This window comes from Eubalaena glacialis, chromosome 11 (assembly GCF_028564815.1).
Source record: "Eubalaena glacialis isolate mEubGla1 chromosome 11, mEubGla1.1.hap2.+ XY, whole genome shotgun sequence".
Classification (NCBI taxonomy): domain Eukaryota; kingdom Metazoa; phylum Chordata; class Mammalia; order Artiodactyla; family Balaenidae; genus Eubalaena; species Eubalaena glacialis.
The window spans coordinates 72,155,437-72,178,400 of record NC_083726.1 but is presented as its reverse complement, the minus strand read 5'-3'; the positions used below and the strand labels follow the sequence as shown (position 1 = coordinate 72,178,400).

The window sequence follows — 22,964 nt, the reverse complement described above, 5'->3', positions numbered from 1 at the left end:
TGACCTAGCTTGCATGTTTATAACATTCCTTTGCTAGACCATTTTCCTACACTTTCTCCTTTTTCTCCTTCCCTTCTATATAATGTTGTAATTAATGGTACATATTCAGACATTGCTTATGATAAATTTGACCTCACAGTAGCCATTGGAATTAGTTTCCATACTTTACACCTGAGGAAATGGAGCTAAGGTGATTTACCCAAGATGAGTATGTATGGGAGTTTAGTTCTCTTACTACCACATCATCGTGACCCTTGACAATTCTAAAGTGGCAGTGAGACTATTCAATATTTTCTTGTGTTTGTTTTTAAGTTTGGGGTGTTATAGCTTCCTTACTTCTCAATAGAATTGATTTTTATTTTGTTCAATTTTAAATGTCATGCTGTTCCTTTAGGAAGAAGGGTTTGGTATTGAAAAGTAAATACTATGTGTTATCTCTATTTTAGAAATACTGGATTTTGCCATCAGAGCCATTCTTCCAGGTAGTCTCAAGGAGAAACAGTTTGGCCTTTGCATAAACAGTTGTTATCCCTCTTAGGAAAACCCTGTGGCCATTTAGTGTAGACAGGGGATTTTGGATTCATTGGACCAATTTGTATTTGAAGCCATATGAACAAGATTTTTTTCTAAAACCTTGCAGCATAATAGTGCCTCGATAATATTTTTTACTATTGTTGTTACAAATTGTGTTTATCCATACTTTACACATTTTCTCTTTAAATTTTCTTCAAACAAACAAGCAGGCCCACTTGAGATCCTTAGGATTCTCATGATGCTAATTCTTACCTAGAGTTCAGTTAGTATAAAGCAAACTGCTTACTTGATCCAATATTCTATTATAGCTATTGAGTTTTTTCTTTTGTTTGTTAATGGTTTAATGTTGGGAAGGAAAATGATGAATACATTTTACTTCTGTAAGAATAGAGTACGTGATGCTAAAGAGGAGGATGAAGATAGTATTTATTTTAGGTGAATCAATGTTTCTGATTGTAGGTAATGCACATGTTACAGTTGTCCCTCGATATCAGGAGATTGGTTCCAGGACCCACCAGGATACCAAAACCTGAGGTTGCTCAAGTCCCTTATATAAAATGGCATAGTATTTGCATATAACCTATGCACATCTTCTGTATACTTTAAATCATCTCTAGATTATTTATAATACCTAATACAACATAGTGCTATGTAAATAGTTGGCTGGCATGCAGCAAATTTAAGTTTTGCTTTTTGGAACTTTCTAGAATTTCCCCTTCCCCAATATTTTTGAGCCGATGCAGAACCTGTGGGTATGGATGGCTGATTGTACATTGTTCTTTGTATAATTTTAAAGTAATTGAGTATGGATTACCATGTGGTTCTTTTATATGTACCTTTTCCAAATTTGTTTTAGAGGACAAAGTGTGCTTTCTTTGATTAATTTTAAACTTAGTGCCACATCTTGTTCTAATATAGCTTATCAGTAAGTGTTGATTTCTTATTATATTGTTTCCAGTTGTGGTTTTTAATGGGAGGTAGGTTGAGAAAAGGAAACTTGAACAAGAAAAGTGGAAAAGTGACAAGTTCTTCATTGGGCTTGAATACGAAAATTGCTGAGCAAACTTGACAGAGGAAGAATAAAATGAAAGGTCGAGAAATGTGTGCTTGGCTAAATTTAAATTGAACCTTTGTTCTCGAACAGACTTTCTATGTTGTGAATGTTGGCATGTGCTTTTGGTAATAAGGCTGTTTGGGCCTACCAAAGAAATACTTTAAGTATTTTAATAGAGATAAATGGTACCACAGGTTCTCAGTCTACCAAATTAGTTGTTGAAATGGATGACTTGCTGTATCCTTTTTACTTTTTTATGCCTTTGAAGCTCAGAGAAATTTAGAAAGGTGTTTTTGCCCTCATATTATTTTGGTCTTAGAGACTAGTTTCTAGTAGTTCTGTTAGATACATATATACCCTACCTGACCAAAATAATGTAAATGAATATCTAAGTAACGTTTTTCTGTTACAGGATGAATCTGGCTATAGGTGGACAAGAGATGATCATTCTGCAAGCCGACAGCCTGAATACAGGTAAAAAGATAAAAATAGCATAATTACTTTGATATTTGCCTCACTGAGATGTCTGCTATTGAAATCTAACCTCAAGGCAAATCAATGAAATATTTAATAGGATTTAAAAATTTGAAAGCAACTAGCATTACATTCTTTTTGTGACTGTGTAATATATTAATGGCACTAATAGCTAGTGTTCTGTATCTCTTGGCATTTTGTAATTGACAGTAAAAATATATATTTAAAAATATTTAAACTCTTGTTATATTCTTCTCTAATTATTTAATTATTCTTAATGAGGATTATAAGGTATATATTTGCTTAATTAGAAAATAAGGCATTTTTTCCAGAAGTATCCTTCTTGAAAATATTTGAGTCATTACAAATTGTCTCCTATTAAAAAGCATCTCTCAGTTGCTTTATTTTGATCAATTAAGTTCTGTTGGGAAAACACATTTTGGAAGGACCTCGATCATTGTTAGCTTTGGTTACTTAATAGAGGCATTTGATAGAATAGTTAGAAAAAAAAGATGGACATACTTAACCAGGTTGATAGTTGTTTTTTTAAATGATTTCACTCTGGTAGTGTTGGAAGTTGTAAAAGGAGCCTTTTAAAGATCTCTTATAGACTGTTAGACAAGAACCCCAAACTCATGGAGAATGGCAAGGAGTAACTGCCACAGCTCCATAGGTGCCAGAAGTAGACAGCTGGATTCAATGGATAAGAGCAGGGCAGTTAATTACTCATAGCACAGCAGTCAGAAGGGGCATCAGCATTGCAGTATTGGTTTCCTGTCCCCAAGTCCCACAGGGTGATGTGATAGGCAGAGATGGTGGCTATGCATTGCAGCTAAGGAACCCAGAGTTAAGTGCTGGGTACCTTTTGTTGCAATCAGGAAGCAAGCCAGTCCTTTCCCAGGGAGTAAGCAGTCACATGGTAATTATGCTGTGGTCACCTTGACCTGTTGAACTGTCTCTTGACCAGTTACAAAAACTCTTCAGTATCACTGGATGGTTAGGTCTTTCAGTTTGGTATGTATGGCAGGCATGTACAAGGGCGTTCAGAACTCATGGCAGGCTGCCTCTCTCAAAAGAAGCAACAGAGATAATAGATGCTGAAAAATACTTTGATAAAATTTAACACTCAGTAATTATAAAAACTGTCAGCCAGCTAGGAATAGAAGAGAATTTCCATTATTTGATAGGCATTTGCTATACTGAATGGTAAAGTTAGAAGCATTCGCCTTAAAACCAGAACAAAGCAATAATGCCTGTTTTCACTGCTTCTATTCATTATGGTAATGGTGGTCTCAACACCTTCAGTAAGACAAGAAAAATGAAGGTTAAGGGTTAGAATGAAAGAAACAAAACTATTTACAGATTGTATAATAATCTATGCAGAAAATCCAAAGGAGTCTATAAACTATAGAACTACTAGGATATTAGCAAAGTTCAGTATAATAAAATCAACTATCAGCAGCATAAATTAGACAACGTAATTTAAAAACACTATAGCAGGGACTTCCCTGGTGGCGCAGTGGTTTAGAATCTGCCTGCCAGTGCAGGGGATACAGGTTTAAGCCCTGGTCCGGGAAGATCCCGCATGCCACGGAGCAGCTAAGCCCATGCGCCACAACTACTGAGCCTGCGCTCTAGAGCCCGCAAGCCACAACTACTGAGCCTGCATGCCACAACTACTGAAGCCCGCGCGCCTAGAGCCTGTGCTCTGCAACAAGAGAAGCCATCGTAATGAGAAGCCCGCGCACCTCAACGAAGAGTAGCCCCCGCTCGCTGCAACTAGAGAAAGCTCACGCGCAGCAACGAAGACCCAACGCAGCCAAAAAAAAAAATATATATATATATATATAAATAAATTAATTAATTACAAAAATACTATAGTATGAAAACTATCAGGAGTAATAAGAAAAAATTTAACTGAAGTGTGTGAGACCTATTTGGATGAAATTACAAGTCATTTCTAAAGAACATTTTAAAGTCCTGAGTACATCCTTGGCTATGAAGAGACAGCATCACAAATATGTCAGTTCTCTTCAAATTCAGGTGTGAATTCAATGTGGTTCCAGTCTAAATTCCAGGATTTTTTTTTTTTTGCATAGAAGTTGGCAAACTGATTCTAAAATTAATATGAAGAGTGAAGGGCCAAATAGCAAAAATAGTATTGAAAAACGTGTGAGGACTGAATATGCCATGTATCAAAACTTATTAAAGCTGTAGTAGTGTAAACAGTGAAACAATAAGGAATCTGGAAGCAAACCTAGATATTGAAAAACATGTGAAGACTGAATATGCCATATATCAAAACTTATTAAAGCTGTAGTAATGTAAACAGTGAAACAATAGGGAATCTGGAAGCAAACCTAGATATTGAAAAAACATGTGAAGACTGAATATGCCATATATCAAAACTTATTAAAGCTGTAGTAGTGTAAACAGTGAAATAGAATAGGGAATCTGGAAGCAAACCTAGATATGTCTAGGAATTTAGGATATTGGAAGTATTAAAAATCAAATGGGGAAAGAATGAACTTTTTAATAAATAGTACTGGGGCAAACTGCTATCCATTTGGGGGAAAAAAAAATGTGAAACTGGAAGCCTGGCATGTCAACATAAATAATCTGATATAATAGAGACCTGAATATGAAAAGCAAAATTAAAAAAAAAACAACACAGGTTTTGGTTAGATTAGCTAATGGTTTATATTTCTCCCTAAATAAACAGCTCTTTTTTTTTTTTTGAAACAGCTCTTGGATTATTTTAATTCTGTTGTTTTTCAGTGTTTAAAATTAGAGTTTCTGTTTTTATCTTTCTTCTTTTTGTCTTTTTTAGCATTTTTTTTCCTGTGCCTGTGTATAATTTTACATAAATGAAATAAAATCATATATGTGACTCCTCAATCTTAAAAGCTATGTTAACAGCTTCGTGTATATTCTACTTTTCTCCATATTCATAGACATTTGGGGTATTTGATTTTTGTTGATGAGATCATGTTACACACACTTTTCTCGAAGTTGCTTTTCTCCTTCAGAGGCTTGTGAAAATCCCTCCAAGTTATTTGGTTTAACTTTAATTTGAATCTTTTTAGTGGCCAAGTAATGTTCCATTTGGTGGCTATACCAAATAATTTAGTTGTTCACCTATTGATGAATATTCATGCTGTTTCCAGTACAAAACAGTGCTGCAATAAATCTGAGTACATAATATCTTTAAGAAACAGTACTTTGGTTTCTATGGGATAGATTGCCAAAAGTGGAGTTTCTGGGTCAAAGGGCATATATATTTTAAATTTTAATAGATGTTTCCAGTTTGCCTTCTAAAAGCCTAAAACACTTACGCTTTCATTTTAAAAATCTAATATTTTAATTTCAAGTTTAATTTGTTTTTCTTTTTTTTTTCTCATTGGTGAAGCAGAGTTTTTATTTTTTTTATTTTTTATTTTTTAAATTTTTATTGGAGTATAGTTGATTTACAATGTTGTGTTAGTTTCAGGTGTACAGCAAAGTGAATCAGTTATACATATATCCACTCTTTTTTTTTTTCAGACTATTTCCCCATATAGGCCATTACAGAGTATTGAATAGAGTTCCCTGTGCTATACAGCAGGTTGTTATTAGTTATCTATTTTATATATAGTATTGTGTAAATGTCAATCCCAACCTCCCAATTTAACCGCCCCCCCCCAATCCACTGGTAACCATAAGTTTGTTTTCTACATCCGTGACTTTACTTCTGTTTTGTAAATAAGTTCATTTGTACCCTTTTTTTTTAGACTCCACATATAAGATTTAGATTCCACAAATATCATGTGATATTTGTCTTTCTGTGTCTGACTTACTTCACTCAGTATGACAGCCTCTAGGTTCATCCATGTTGCTGCAGATGGCATTATTTTGTTCTTTTTTATGGCTGAGTAATATTCCATTGTATATATATGTACTATATCTTCTTTATCCATTCCTCTGTTGATGGACATTTAGGTTGCTTCCATGTCCTGGCTATTGTAAATAGCGCTGCAATGAACATTGGAGTGCATGTATCTTTTCGAGTTATGGTTTTCTCAGGGTATATGCCCAGGAGTGGGATTGCTGAGTCATATGGTAGTTCTATTTTTAGTTTTTTAAGGAACCTCCATACTGTTCTCCATAGTGGCTATACCAATTTACATTCCTGCCAGCAGTGTAGGAGGATTCCCTTTTCTCCACACCCTCTCCGCATTTATTGTTTGTAGATTTTTTTGTTGATGGCCATTCTTACCGATGTGAAGTGTTTTTCTTATTTATTAACATAAGTAAAGTTTTGAAATTTCCTTTAAGCATTGTTGTAACTGTATCCCACTAATTCAGATATGTAGCAATTTTATACTGATTCTGACATAGTATATTCTAGTTATTCTGTGATCAGAGAATGTTGCCTGTATTCTTACTCTGCTGTTTGAAATTCATTGATCATTAGTTGATCAGTTTTCTTATCTGTACCATGAGCATTAAAATAAGATATTTTCTTTTTGAATTTTTTCTGGATATATACATGCACCTTAATGTTCACAGAAGCACTATTCATAGTAGCCAAGATGTGGAAGCAACCCAAGTGCGCATCAACAGACGAATGAATTAAGAAGACATGGTATATATATATATACAATAGAATATTACTGAACTATAAAAAAAGAATGAAATACTGCCATTTGCAGCAACGTGGATGGACCTAGAGAATATTATGCTAGGTGAAATAAGTCAGAAAGACAAGTGCTGTATCACTTAAATGTGGAAACTAACAAATAATACAAAGGAATGTATATACAAAACAGAAACAGATTCACGGATATAGAAAACAAACTGGTAACCAAAGGGGAGAGGGAAGGTGGAAGGGACAAATTAGAGGTATGGGATTAACAGATACAAACTACTGTGTATCAGTATAAAACAGATAAAAAACAACTATATACTGGGTTGGCCAAAAGGTTCATTCGGTTTTTTCTGTAAGATGGCTTTAGTAGAACTTAGTTGTCTTTAACTTCATTCGAAACAATTTTGTTAGATCGTATGTGACCGCTGTCATATCAGCGTGCATTAAAAAAAAAGACATCAGAATTGGTGAATTTTTATGTAGCCATTTTAATACTGAAGATGGAAGAAAAAAAGCAACATTTTCGGCATATTATGCTTTATTATTTCAGAAAAGGTGAAAACGTAACTGAAACGCAAAAAAGATTTATGCACTATATGGAGAAGGTGCTGTGACTGATTGAACATGTCAAAAGTGGTTTGCGAAGTTTCGTGTTTGAGATTTCTCGCTGGATGATGCTCCACTCTCGGGTAGACCATTTGAAATTGATAGTGATCAAATTGAGACATTAATTGAGAAGAATCAACATTATACCACATGGGAGATAGCCGACATACTGAAAATATCCAAATCAAGCATTGAAAATCATTTGCACCAGCTTGGCTATGTTAATCGCTTTGATATTTGGGTTCCACGTAAGTAAAACGAAAAAAACCTCCTTGACCATATTTCCACATGCGATTCTCTACTTAAACGTAATGAAAACGTTCCATTTTTAAAACAAATTGTAACGGGCAAAGAAAAGTGGATACTTGTACAAAAATGTGGAACGGAAGAGATCGTGGGGCAAGTGAAATGAACCACCACCAACCACACCAAAGGCCGGTCTTCATCAAAGAAGGTGATGTTGTGTATATGGTGGGATTATGAGCTCCTTCTGGAAAACCAAACGATTAGTTCCAACAAGTACTGCTCCCAATTAGACCAACTGAAAGCAGCACTTGACAAAAAGCATCTGGAATTAGTCAACAGAAAACGCATAATCTTCCATCAGGATAACACAAGAATGCATGTTTCTTTGATGACCAGGCAAAAACTTACAGTTTGGCTGGGAAGTTCTGATTCATCCGCCATATTCACCAGACATTGCACCTTCAGATTTCCATTTATTTCGGTCTTTACAAAATTCTCTTAATGGACAAAATTTCAGTTCCCTGGAAGACTGTAAAAGGCACCTGGAACAGTTCTTTGCTCAAAAAGATAAAAAGTTTTGGGAAGATGGAATTATGAAGTTGCTTGAAAAATGGCAGAAGGTAGTGAAACAAAAAGGTGAATATGTTGTTCAATAAAGTTCTTGGTGAAAATGAAAAATGTGTCTTTTATTTTTACTTAAAAACCGAAGGCACTTTTTGGCCAGCCCAGTACTGTATAGCATAGGGAATTATACCCATTATCTTGAAGTAACCTGTAATGGAATATAAACTGCAAAAATACTGAATCACTATGCTGTGCACCTGAAACTAACGCAATATTGTAAATCAACTATACTTCAATTTTAAAAAAGGATTAAGTGATTTTACACATACAATGCATATTTTATCATGCCTGTCACATAGTAATCATTTAATAAATGTTAACTGTGGAAAAAAAGCAAGGTATATTCTCTTTTCAGGGTATAGAGTTAATTCTATATGGTATAATCATTCATTTGGTAAGTGTTTACTATGTCAGGTAAACTCTTCTAGCCTCTGGAGACAATAAGCTCCTTTCTTTCACGAAGCCTACATTTTAGTATAGATTATAGATAGTAAACAGATAAAAAACAAAACATAAGTTTTATGAAGAAAAATAAAACAGGGTAGTGGAGTAGAAAGTGCTTCTACTTCAGCACCTTCCTGTAGCTTCACTTGATGTCTGGATGTCTTCAGTAACATTTCACATTTTACACTATCACAAAAGCTATAGCTTTTACTGGCTGGCATCTTTCTGGAGCTTCTACCTAAAAGACTTTGTGAGTGGAAAATAGCTGTTGTTCTAGGGGGAAAAAATTACTACATTGTAAACCAGACAGAGAGTAGTTGTGTATTTTTGTAAGAGAATAATGTTCTGAGCAATTAGGAGAACCATGCTAGTCAGTGTTTTTGTTTTTGTCAGTGGGGTATACATAATAATTCCTTATTGCGGGAAGGAAATATTAGAACATTTAAAATATTTTATTTGAAACAGTTTTTAAAATTTAAAAAAGTTGCAAGAATAATTCAAAGAATTCCTGTAATCCTTCACAAGAGACCCCATTAATGTCTCCAACACTGCCCCAGTAATGCACTTTATAGCAAAAAGATCTATCTGATCTCATAGGTCATGTTTTTGTAGACTTCCTTAATCTGGAACAGCTTCTCAGTCTTTCCTTGATTTTTATGGCTGTTTTTGGCAAAATGAAAACAGGACAGACATTTTATAGAATGTTTCTCAATTTGGGTTTGTCTGATGTTTCTTCGTGATTAGATCCAGGTTATACATTTTTTTCTGATGCAGTTTCTGAAGTGATGCTGTGTTCTTTGTATTGTATCCTGTTAGGTTGCACATGCTGGTGATTTGTCCCCTTATTAGTATTGTTGTCTTTTATCACTTGATTAAGATGGGGCCTGTGAAATTTCTTCACTGTGAAGTTAGCCTCCTCCCTTAAAGTTAGTGTTTGTGGGGAGATACTTTGAAACTATGTGATTATGCCATTCTTCATCCCACTTTCACCCCCTAGTTTTAGCATCCATTGATGTTTCTTGCCTGAATTAATTATTAATGAGATGCTTTTAAATGGGTAATTTTGTAATTAGGTGCTTCTTTCTATATTTATTATGCAGGCATTCTGTTGTGAGAAGAGCTTTCTCTTCTCTCCCCAGCCCCTTTAAAAAACAAACAAAACTTTGTTCTGTGTGGTATAATCTGTTGCCATTATTATTTTGATGCCCAAATTTGGCCAGTGTGAATCCCTTCAAAGTAACTTCTGTGTTTTTTTAAAAAAATATTTTGTTGTGGTAGAATATATATGACATAAAATATGCATTGTAACCATTTTCAGTTATACAGTTCACAGGCATTAATTACATTTACAGTGTTGTACAACCATCTCCACTATTTCCAAAACTTTTTATTACCCCAAACAGAAACTCCATACCTGTTAAGCAATAACTCCTTATCCCCCGCTTACCCCCAGCACCTGGCAACCAACATTCTACTTTTAGGAATTTGCCTGTTCTAGATATTTCATATAAGTGCATTCATACGATATTTGTTTTTTGTGTCTGGCTTCTTTCACTTGGCATAGTGTTTTCAAGGTCCATCCATATTGTAGCATATGTCAGAACCTCATTCCTCTTTATTGGTGAATAATATTCCATTGTATGTATATACCACATTTTGTTTATCCATTCAACCTCTGATGGACATTTGGGTTATTTCCACCTTTTGGCTATTGTGAATAATGCTGCAGTGAACATTGACATATAAGTATCTGTTTTGAGTCCCTGTTTTCAATTTTTTTGATGCATACACAGGAGTGGAATTGCTGGGTCATACAGTAATTCTTTGTTTAGCTTTTTGAGGAACCACCAAACTGTTCCATAGTAGCTGTACTGTTTTACATTCCTACCAGCAACGTGCAAGAATCCCAGTTTTTCTACATCCTCACCAACACTTGTTACATTCCTATCATCATCATCACCATCATTATTACTGTTATTACTGCCATCCTGGTAAATGTGAAGTGGTATCTTATGGTTTTGATTTGCATTTCCCTAATGACTAGTAATGATGAACAACTCATTTCATATGCTTATCAGCCATTTGTATATCTTCTTTGGAGAAATTATTCATTTTTTTTCTTTTTTTGCCCATTTGAAAATTGAGTTGTTTGTCTTTTTGTTGTTGTTTTAGGAGTCCTTTATATATTCTGGATATTAAATCCTTATCAAATATGTGATTTCTAAATATTTTCTCCCATTCTCTAGCTTGTTTCTCACTTTGTGGATAATGTCCATTTTTCATGTACAAAATTTTTAAATTTGATAAAATCTAATGTATCTATTTTTCCTTTTGTTGCTAATGTTTTTGTGTCATATAAGAATTTATTGCCAAATTAAGATCATCTGTGTTGTTTTGACTTACCTACCTCATTTTTTGATTATTTCCTTACTTTCTGCTGAAAGATGTTCCTGGTCCTTTTTATACTTTCCCTACCCTGACCCTAAAATCAGCAATTTCTCTAAGGAACACAGGTTCTCTTTAGTGGAGAGTGGTTTTTTATAACCAAGATCTGGACACTAGGTGCGTGCATATATGCACGCACACACACACAAACACACACACACCTTTACATCTGTATTTATTTTTATACAGTATTTACATATATGAGTTCATGGCAGTATCCTTTCATCTTTTCCATATTTTACCTCGCTTCTTCATCAGTGAGAAACCTGGCTTCCATTTGTTGGTAGAGACAGTCCTCCATGGGTCTCTTGCACTCCTACACATCTGGCCAAGTTACACCAGGAATGCAAGGCCCTGATCACTTTTTATCCATATTATTTCTCAGAGCTGAGTTTGTAGTGAGCACTCTTGAAGGATAAGGTAATATCTCCCTCTGTGTCAAAGAGCAAGCTTGCTTATTGCTTGGGGTAAAAATAGTGGTTTTTTACTTGGGTTCCCCAAGTTCAGTGTTCCTCAGTTATGAACCAAACCCACGACATGTGCATCCATCTGGGCTCATATCACATCATCCCTGTGGGACTTGGGACCTGGGGAAACTGACACAAACGTGCCAGCGCTTATGTTGTTTGCTATGCTGATGTATTAAGTACTTTGTCTCTGATCCAGGAGTCTTGTGTCTTCTGCAGGCATCCATGAAATAGTAACAGTCTACCTCATTAGCTTGTAAACAGAGTAAAATCTGATCTCAGAGCTGAAACCAGCACCTTCAATATATTTGCTTACATTCTTGTACATAGTTAATCCTCTGACCCTGTCGGTCTTTCTTCTCATACTCCCCAGCACTTTCCTTTTGCAGATTGCCATCACTGGCTGCTACTGGGGTGCCTTGCTTTCACACCATCTTCCACAGGTCTGTTACTGGCAGTGGAACGTTCTGTTTTATGTGTTTCATATTGTAGCACATTACGTACTTCATAAATCTAGCGTGTGTGTGTATTAGTGGTTTATATTCAAATATGTTTTATTAGTAGGACTGTGGAATCACTGGAAGCAACTGGATGAAATAACAGCTAACAGAGGAAAAGAGAATGTATCAAGTTTTCTATCATCCTCATGCAACAACCCCCGCCCCCCGCCTGTCACTTTCTTATTTTTTTTTAACATCTTTATTGGAGTATAATTGCTTTACAATGTTGTGTTAGTTTCTTCTATACAACAAGGTGAATCAGCCATATGTATACATATGTCCCCATATCCCCTCCCTCACTTTCTTATTTAATAGAGCCACATACCTGGTAATTTGTCTACATTTCAAGTATATAATCACCTACTAATCTTGGTTCTGTATTTACCTAGTGATTATATTATCTATTTGTTCAAAACACACTTGTAGATGAAATTCAGAATATGTTAGGATTTTTTTCATTTTGTATTCAAGGAACATGTCATACTTTATTGATATAGATAGAATGAGGTTATTTTTAACAGTCACTTTTCCCCCTCTACTTACGAGGTCTCAGAATAAACCTTAGGATGGAATTTGTTTAAAGTACTAAATAATATCTAAAAATATGGAACAAGAGTGTCACCAAGTGGTCAGTATACTTTAATTTTAAATAGTTTTTTTTTTTCCTGCATTCACATATGGAAAATTTTGATTTAGTTGTTAAGTATTTCATACTTATTGATTTTTTAAAAAGAGTAGATTTAATTTTTAATTTTATTATAGCTATTTTATCTTCTTAGGTGATAATCTGTTTGATGGAGAAAAATACTGTATAACATCTTTTTCTATTTAGTTCAGGGGTACAAATGTTTACTGAGTGTTTACTATGTGTAGGCCACTGTGTTTGTATCACTGACTTACAGTCTAGGTAGTGAAATAGATGCACAAGTACATAGCATAATATAATACGTGCTGAAGTTTCATCAAGTGCTGAAGACAAATAAGCACTTATCCTGTACTGAGGTTTTATTAAAAGTTTCTGGGAGGGGTGGATAATTTCAACAGAACCTGAAGGAAAAGTAAGAGTTAATCAGAAAAAGAGTAACAGGGACCATATTCCTACACAGGGAAGAGCGTGAGCAAAGCTGTGTAAAGCATGATGTGTAGAGCTATTAATAGGCGATTATGTAAGAGCTGGGGAACTGTGGATTAATCTCTAACTAAGAAGTCTGGGTTTTATTCTATTAACTGTGGGGAACTACTGAGAAATTTTAGCTTGGTAGAAAGAGGGGGGCTACAGTAACACAGTCAGGTTGTAGCTTGTCTTCAGTGTAGGGGATGACTTTTAAAGATGGCACTAGGGCTTCCCTGGTGGCACAGTGGTTAAGAATCCGCCTGCCAATGCAGGGCACACGGGTTCGAGCCCTGGTCTGGGAAGATCCCACATGCCGCGGAGCAACTAAGCTCGTGCGCCACAACTACTGAGCCTGCGCTCCAGAGCCCGCGAGCCACAACTCCTGAAGCCCGGGCGCCTAGAGCCCGTGCTCTGCAACAAGAGAAGCCATGCAATGAGAAGCCCGCGCACTGCAACAAAGAGTAGCCCCCGCTCGCCGCAAGTAGAGAAAGCCCTCATACAGCAACTAAGACCCAACGCAGCCAAAAATAAATAAATTAAAAAAAAAAAAAAGATGGCACTAGAGATAGAATAAGAAACCATGAATATCTTAATTGGAGAAAGGGAGTTGGGGGTGGAGGAAAAGGGTTAAATTTGATAAATGCTTAGGAAGTGAAAAATCAGCAAGATGTGGTTGTTGGATGTGGGAATAAAGAAGAGGGGAATATCTGGAGTCCGGGCGGCGTCCGGCATGGGAGCCGGGGGACCACGATGGTAAAGAAGCGGAAAGGCCGCGTTGTGATTGACTCAGACACGGAAGACAGCGGCAGCGATGAGAACCTGGATCAGGGGACACAGGTTCGATCCCTGGTCTGGGAAGATCCCACATGCCGTGGAGCAACTAAGCCTGTGTGCCACAACTACTGAGCCTACGCTCTAGAGCTTGTGAGCCACAACTACTGAAGCCCGCGTGCCACAACTACTGAAGCCCGTGCGCCTAGAGCCCGTGCTCCGCAACGAGAAGCCCGCGCACCGCAACGAAGAGTAGTCGCTACTCACTGCAACTAGAGAAAGCCCGCGCGCAGCAATGAAGACCCAACACAGCCAAAAATCAATAAATAAAATAATAAATTTATAAAAACAAGAAGAAGAGGGGAATATCTGGATTTTTTGTTCGTTTACTGTGTGTGTAATAATACCATTATCTGAGATTGGCAGTATAGGAGGAATGGTTTCAAGGGAGGAGCTGCATTCAAAATTGAGGTTGTCCAAGGAGAAGGTATAGTTAGACAAGAGCAGTGGACTAAGGTCAGAACCCTAGGGAACACTTTTACGGAAGTGGTGGAAAATAAAGCTTTTTAAACGGTATTATGGGTCACCGATGTCTAATGCAACTGAGTATTTCAGTGATGTAAAGATTAAAATATCTCTTGGGTTTGGCAGTGTCAGGATGAATGACATGGGAAGGGGGTAGATTCAGCCTGGGTGGATAACTTTTTAAAAAATACTTAACTGGGATGGGAAGTAGGCAATGTTGTTAGCTGGAGAAGGACACTGGCTAAAGGGAGAGCACCTAAAACCTTTTTTTAGCTGGTCAGTAATTTGAGCATATTTATAGGTTGAAGGGAAAGAGAGGTTGAAGATACAAGACAGAAAAGGGATAACTGATGAATCAGGTGAATGAGGACGAGGATGAAGACCATTGATAGAAGGGCTAACTTTTTTTTTTTTTAGGTAGCTGTGGTATGGCATCCTGACAGATAGTTTTGTTTTTTTAATTAATTTTTATTGGAGTATAGTTGATTTACAGTGTTGTGTTAGCTTCTGCTGTACAGCAAAGTGAATCAGTTATACATATACATATATCCACTCTTTTAGATTCTTTTCCATTATAGGTCATTACAGAGTTTGAGTATAGTTCCCTGTGCTATATAGTAGGTTCTTACGAGTTATCTGTTTTATATATAGTAGTGTGTATATGTTAATCCCAATCTTCCAATTTAAGAAGGTCTAACTTTTAATGGTGGGGAGGAGAGAGTCATATACCAAGAAAGGAAGGACAGAATTAGGGGTGGGCAGATGAAGGCAAATTGGGGGAGAGGGGTGTGGGCTGGCAGTTGAGGTAGTTCATGCCTAAAGATTGCTGTATTTTTCAGTATGTGAGGTAACTCATTGAGAGTGAAAAGTTTGGTTCTAGGTTAAAGGACTTGGGGAGAATTATCAACATAGAGAATACTTGCTGGCATGAATGGGAGATTGAGCTCACTAATGATAAATAAATAACTCATTGAGAGTGAAAAGTTTGGTGCCAGGTTAAAGGACTTGGGGAGAATTATCAACATGTAGAATACTTGCTGGCATGAATGGGAGATTGAGCTCACTAATGATAAATAAAAATATTACTAGTGGAGTTGAAGTCACAGTGGAAGTCAGAGACCATGTATCCAAAGGGGGACCAATCTGTAGGCTTGTGTAATTTCTCTGTAGGGTATGGCAACCCAACTACATCAGTGAAAAAATCACAGATTTTGGAATTAACTCAGGCTTTGGGTTGCCTTAGATGATGTATCAGAATTGCCGGGAGGGAAAGTTAGTGGTTTTCATAAAGTATTTCAAATACTGTAATTTAGGCTGGAAGCACAATAAGAATGGGGTTCATGGATTGCTAGGAAATATAAGAGACTTACAGGTATCCATGAGGTGTAGGTGGAGTTATTGTAGGAGTGAGAAAACTGAAGGATAAGACATTGTGATAAGAATGCAGTATTGGATTCTGATGAAGAGCACCTCTGGGTAATAAGTGTCAAGGTTTTGGATTTCAGGGAGTGCCTAAGTATTGTGAAGAGGTAGGAGGTGGTCAAGGAATTGCTACCATGCTGCACAGATGATCCACGTGAATTCTGAAAGTCACTCATGATGTGGGTAGGATATGTTACAGTGCAGACTGTGTCATTGAGTTAAAGGCTTTAGGAAATGTGGGAAAATTCCTAGAAGGTTGGTAATATAGGCAATGTGGGGTTATAGTGGGATGGCATGAATTTAAATAAGGAGTTGTCGGGCTCTTTCTCCCTTTTCTTAGAGGATGGAGGATTTAGAACATAATCCTGTGCCCCATATACCTCAGGAGCTTGAGGTAAAGTCATCAATGTGCACTTATTACTCAAGAGTTTGAGGGGAGATAGTATTTGTGTTCCATTGCCAGGTTTCAGTTAAAGGAAGTTGGAGGGATTGGTTTATGAAGAAGCTGATATGAAAACATTACAAGATTGACTCAGATTACTATATTTTTGTTACGTGAGTGAAACAAATACAGTTATTAAGCATAAAGTACTTGTAATACTTACAGGTGAGTAGTTAACATATTTGTTTATCTGTGGTAATAATGCCCCTGTCTATCGATGGCAGTAACTCATGTGCCTACAGTGGCCAGTTAGGGAATGTAAACGAATGCCGAGGGTCAGATTGGAGCAGCTGCTACCTGGTACCAGCTGATCTTTGCTGTTTAATAATATAATGCCACTGTGGCCTGCTTCAAAAGAAGTCAGAAATCCAGATTTTTAAAAAATGTTAGATCTCTTGATTTTTCAGTGTTCACAACTAATTAAAAAAAGGGTTTGTGATCTCTGGAGTAGGGCAATAATCTGGGACTCTGAAATGAAGAGCATGTAACAGCAGCTGTCTCATAATGGTGTTTCTCAGTCCTGGCTGTACTCTGAATTAGGTGTAAAGCTTTTTATAAAAAAAAAAAAAATACTCCATAATTCCTGGTCCTCACACTTGGTGATCTGATGTAATTGGTCTTGGGTGGAACCTGTGCATCAGTATTTTCTAAAAGCTCATCAGATGTTCTAATGTGAAGCTAGACTTGAGAACCGTTGATCTAATAGGTAGTATGGCTCGACAACAGTCCAGAAACTGCAGGATCATGTTAACAGTGACTTCTTGGCACCTTCTCTCATTGGTGGTAACTTCATCTTGAATCTTTATTTTTGACAGCAGTTATTCCCTTTGCTTATGTTTCTAAAACTTGTGTTCATAAGAATTGCTTAGGAGCTCATTAAAAATGAAGATTGCCTGTCTTCATCTCAAGAGATTCTGATTCAGTAAGTGGAGCCTTAGAATCTGAGTCACCTGTATTTTTCACAAGCTCCCTGGATGATTGTGATGCAGAGGGGCTGAGGACTGAAGTTTGAGAATCTCTGACCTGTACTGTCTGCTGCTGATGGCAGACAAATCTGTATCTCTGGCCTTGGCTTCTTTTCTGAGCTCTACATTTCCACATCCAACTGCCTATTAGACACATTTTCACTTGGGAATCCCAGACTTTTCATTGAAAACTTTTTATTTCATCATTCTTGAAAAGACTTCAACCTCTTCTTCACACATCTTAGGCATATAGGTAGACTACTTTTCCCAGCCTTCCTTCCAGCTAGGTGTGGCCATGTAACTATTTATCTCCAGAATAATGTGAGGAGGAGTTCTGTTTCTACACATATTCTTCCACACATATTTGCCTTTTCCCATGTTGCAGGGTGGACCCTGGAATGCAATGGCAGCAGGCATGTGATCTTGGAAGCCACATGTTGAAATAGCAGAGTGGTCAGCCAGGGTTCTTGGATGATGCATGGAGCAGAGTCTCTCACCTTGGAAGGCCTGCCCTAGACTGTTTCATGGTGGTTAGATAGACTTCTTTTGTGTAATGACTCAACATTACATTTTTTGGTATTTTTGTTATAGCAAGTTAGGAACGTTTTTCCTTAACGTTAGGTACTGTTTTAGGTGTCAGTGATCAAATTGTGAATAACACAGAAAAGATCTGTATTCTAGCTGGGAGATCTCAGCCCATATCTCATTCCCAGATTACTTTTAACTGTAAAGATGTGGTTTTGTGGGAAGAACTCTGCACTGGGTCCCCAAACTTCTCATCTCAACTCTGGTATAAGACAGTTACTTGATTTTGGGGTAGTATAGAGTAAAAAGTAATGTGGGAAATCCCTTAGCTTAAGTAACAGTACCCCTCGTTCTCTTGTTCCACATTTAAAAACAGATATTTGAGGTCTGCACTTAACTTATTCTTAACCCTGCTCTACTAGTTACCAAGCTGCTTTCTCTAAATGATTCCTGAAATTTTAATTCCTTTTTGAAGTTCTTGTTGACAAGAAACGAAGTAGCCAGTATTTTGTGTGAAGTATTTCTGAGTGTTGAATGTGGGAAGGAAAGAAAAATGAGGTCCTGAATAAGAAGTAAAATGCTTTCTTTCTCCCCCTTGTTCCCTCCCATTATATCTTTGCCTGATTTTTACTCTTAACCAGTAAACATACATCTGCTGAAACTGAGAGGTTGATCACAATTTGTCTGGTTTGGTGTGAGAGGTGGAATTACTTTGGGGGTGTATATTAACAGGTGAGAATCCTGAACTTTATACGTCTGCTTTTGAAACCAGCATTCAAGGTAATTATAGTGTAGATTGTCCCAGGTTCACATTTTGAGAAACAGTGCCTTATAGCATGTTAGTTCTTCCCATCTTCCATTCTCTAGGTGACTTTGCCCCCTATATATATGTCCAGCATTATGGCTGAAATGTTTGTGACACAGCCAAAGATGCTGTCCTAGCTCTCAAGTTATATACTTTTTTGATAATAAAAAGGATCAGTTCTGTTAAATATATGGGGTTTTTTGGGAGGCCTCATAGTAAGCATTCTAGCTGTACTTATATTTCTTCTTCTCTTTTTGATTGGATTCATTATATATGTTGATATCCTCATTTTCAACATAGCTAGAAACTTTATAGTTTGAAGGCTTTTGATGTAAGTTTTCTTTGTGCAGTAAATGGAACTTCGTCTTACTTGCAGTGCAGAGTTATACCCTGTGAATTAAGGAATGACAATTAAAATGTGCTCAAGTTCCCAGTATCATGTTGTTGTGTTTAGCATGCTTCAGGGGCATCTTTAAACAAAATTCTTTCTTAAAATCAGGATGATACTTGCACAAAGAAAATTATACTAGTTGATATTAATTGAATTTTATAGCTAATCATGAGTGTTAGGACTAACACACTTTAAAAGAAAAAAGTATGAATAAAGCTGTGATACTTATTCAATTGATTCTTTTAATTTTTTTTGGACAAACTAATGATAAACTAGAGATTTTATGTTTTGCATTTTAAGTACTAAATGACAGTTGTATATGTGGGTTTGTTTTAATTTGTACCGTTCTTCAGGAGACAGTTCTGTATTTAAGAATGTTTAGCTTAAATTTATTTTACTTATGTGATTTTAAATACTTAGATTTTCTTGTTAAAATGGGATTTTTACATCTGAAATAATTTTAAGGAATCTTAATTAGTGATCAAGAAGACAGAAATCTCTAAGTATTTCAAATAGAGGGTTAGTCATTAGCAATTCAGGGTCAACCTAAGGGAATTTAGGTCATATGAAGCCAGGCTAGTCTACTTCCGGTTCACCCTGCTCATTGTGTAACCCTTAGGAAGATCTTTATATCCTAATTCTGTGAAGCCATCAGAATTATTTCTCAGCTTTTCATCCTCTCAACTCCTGCTTCTGAAATTGGCAGATATATAAAAGCAAAAGCAGCCCAAAAAAGACAGGCTCAGCAATCTGGGCTTCCTGCTTCTCTTGTACTTTGGATCCATAGTTCTTTACTACATTTTTAGCTCTCTGATGACTCTGAGCGGATTACTAAAAAACAAATCTTTTGTTCAGTTTTTCTAGATTTTTTTCAGCAGTCAAGTTAGAATTATTTAGTTCCCCATTTTTGGACATAGAAGTATTTCTTAAATGTAGTAGTGGTATTTTGTTGAAGTAGCAAAAATCGAGGTGAGCCTTGAAGTAATGGTATCTTTAGGTCAAACTCTATGAAACAGAAATATTTAAAAAATATGTCAAAGATTTTATTAGTAGAAAATATCTATTAAATATATGGTACAGAGTAAAACCGTGAGTGAATTTACAGAAATACAAGCTGTTAAAGCAAGGGCAACAGAAGACTTAAAATTTTTCTGTTAATAATTATTTTGTGTTTGCTTATTCATTAGTCATTTGATAACATTTAGTTGCATACATACAATAGCAGGCACCAAAGATTTAAGAAAAACTATGGGAGACAAAAACATCTTTAAATTTTATATTTTGTTATAAAGGATTATTTTTTTTAATGTTTTATCTATAAAAGATTGTCTTCAAATCTGTGCACTAACTTTTCTGCAGGTCAGGTGACGAGAATCATATTTGGAAATAACGTTGAAGGTTAAGAATTGCTTTGTTAAGGTATAGCATTTTTCTGAATAATGGAAAAATAAATAGCAACAAAATATAAGTTGGATTATTTCTTGGTCAAGACATATTATAAGGTTTGCCTTTGCAGAGAGAATATCCTGAGGTGGAGGAAGCTAATCATGTTGCCCTGATTTCTTGGTGATCCTCTGGGAAGATTACCTGACACCACGTTGGTAGTTGAAGTTGACAAGGCTGCCTTCTCTTGGGTTTGGCGAGTAATGCTATGCTGTTCAGGTGTTCGAAATAAATCTTTAAAATATAATAATGATTTTTAGACAGTAGTTGGTCTTACAATTTGTTTTCCCTTAAAATAAATATTAAAAATGAAAATTCTTTTCTCGAAGATGAAAGTTCTGTTTGCTTTCTTTAAAAAATCCCTTCACATCATTTTAAGTGATAAGGAGCTAAATTTTTGTATATCACATTTTTAGAGGAAAATAAACACCTTTTTTTTTTTTGCTGAGTTGGGTCTTCGTTGCTGCGCACGGGCTTTCTCTAGTTGGCGGCGATCGGGGACTACTCTTCGTTGCAGTGCGTGGGCTTCTCATAGCAGTGGCTTCTCTTGTTGTGGAGCACCGGCCCTAGAGTGCATGGGCTTCAGTTGTTGTGACTCGCGGGCACTAGAGTGCAGGCTCAGTAGTTGTGGTGCACGGGCTTAGTTGCTCTGCGGCATGTGGGATCTTCCCGGACCAGGGATCGAACCTGTGTCCCCTAAATTGGCAGATGGATTCTTAACCACTGTGCCACCAGGGAAGTCCCAATACCTTTCTTTTTCATAGACACTTCTTAGAGCATATAACATACATAAAGTACACAAATCAAGGTGTATAGCTCAGTGTTAACCGTAAGTGTAACCACATCCAGGTTAAGAAATAGAACATTACTTGCACCCCAGAAGCTTCTTCATGCACCTATTCAGTTATTTTCTTCTTTCTCTCCAAAGGTGATCATTATTCTGACATAAAGCCATCTTAACAGTCAATGAGAATAATTACAGTCGTTGTGACTTGTAAAACCTTTTGTCAAAACATTAAACTCTTTCAATAGAAATGTATAGGGAAGTAAAATAAATGGTAAAACTAATATTCATTTAATACACTGTAATTTATAACATTAGAAACATTGAGAGTTTGAGTTTTATTTCTTTGTAAAAAAACTTATCAAGAGTAGTTTGAACAGTGTTTGTCTTCTTCTTGAAGCAAGCATCTTTTTTATGCCTTGGTGAATGGTCATACGTACTCCATTCTGAGTTTGGATCAGTTTCCAACATTTTATCCTTTGCATTTTCATTGCCGTGAAATATCTCTGAGAGTTCCTTTAATGTGAATTTTTTTCTTAGCCTCACTTCCTCTGGGACATCTTCATCCTTTTTTGTCACAGTTCTTTCGTTGTTTGCCTTCAATAAGTTTGCCCTCACCAATTTCCTCAGGCTGCATATCTTGAAGGCAACATTGTCAACATTCCCATGGTCACCTGTTTCTTCCGTAACTCCATTTATGTTCAATTTGAATTCCACTCCTATCACTGTCACTTCTTTGTTTCTTGGCTGCACTTTTGTCTTTGTTGACTAATTCTCTTTCAATTATCCATTTTTATAAAATATCACGTGGGTTTATCACTGGGAACAAGAAGGCAACAAAACTACATGCTTTGTTGTCTGTGTATGAACTGAGTAACAGATGCACCGTGACTAATCCAAAAGCCTTTGAAAAATGCAGTGCGATTCGTCACTGATGATGATGTGCATTTGTGAGTCCTGTGGTGATTTGTGGACTGAGAGCTAGCAGCTTTGCACCCATTTATATTCCCATCCGCAACACATGTGAATTTCAGTTGTTTCACATCCTTGTCAACACTTGGTATTTTCAGTGTTTTTTTTTTTTTTAATTTGAGTTAATAAGTATGAATACTTATTATGTATTATGAATTATGTAGGCATTATTCCTCTTAATCCATCATTCCTGTTTTATAGATGACGAAACAGGCACAGAGAAGTTAAGTAACTGTCACACCTCTCCCATGGTAACCAAATGATGGAGCCAGGATTTGAAACCTGGCAGACTTGTTCCAGAGTCTGTGCTCTTAACTATTGGACTGTATATAAATTAAAGATTGAAAATAGAGTAGAAAATACTTTACTTGAAAATGTAACATATAATTTGAATGTTTAGAAGAGTTGAAGGAATTTTAATACTTGATGTTAGGTATGTTATAAAGTAACATTTTAGAATTGTTAAGTGGTTCCAAGAAAGCTTTAGAATGTTTCTTCTTATTTCTTAAACTGATAGATTAAATTTGAGTGTGTGTGTGTGTGCCCGCGTGCATGCACGTGTGTCTGTCTGTCTCAGGATTTCTGAACTTTGACACTATTGGCATTTTGGGCTGGGCAGTTTTTTATTGAGGGGGTCTGTCCTGTTTATTGTAGGTTGTTTAGCAGCACCCCTGACCTTTACCCACTAGATGATAGTAGTATCCCCCTGTTGTGACAGTAAAAAATGTCATGTCTTCAGATATTGCCACATGTCCTGCTTGGAGCAAAATCACTGTCACTTGAG

At 36.4% G+C, this 22,964-nt stretch overlaps 1 protein-coding gene across 8 annotated transcripts in view; it reads left to right on the top strand.

Moving 5' to 3' along the window:
- PPHLN1 (periphilin 1) overlaps positions 1-22,964 on the top strand; it is a 148,508-nt gene that overhangs the window by 25,194 nt on the left and 100,350 nt on the right. For all 8 annotated transcript variants that reach the window (XM_061204845.1, XM_061204842.1, XM_061204844.1 and 5 more), the window contains one exon: positions 2,001-2,062. In XM_061204845.1, the coding sequence (XP_061060828.1) occupies positions 2,001-2,062 (62 nt within the window). The remainder of the gene's footprint in view (positions 1-2,000; positions 2,063-22,964) is intronic.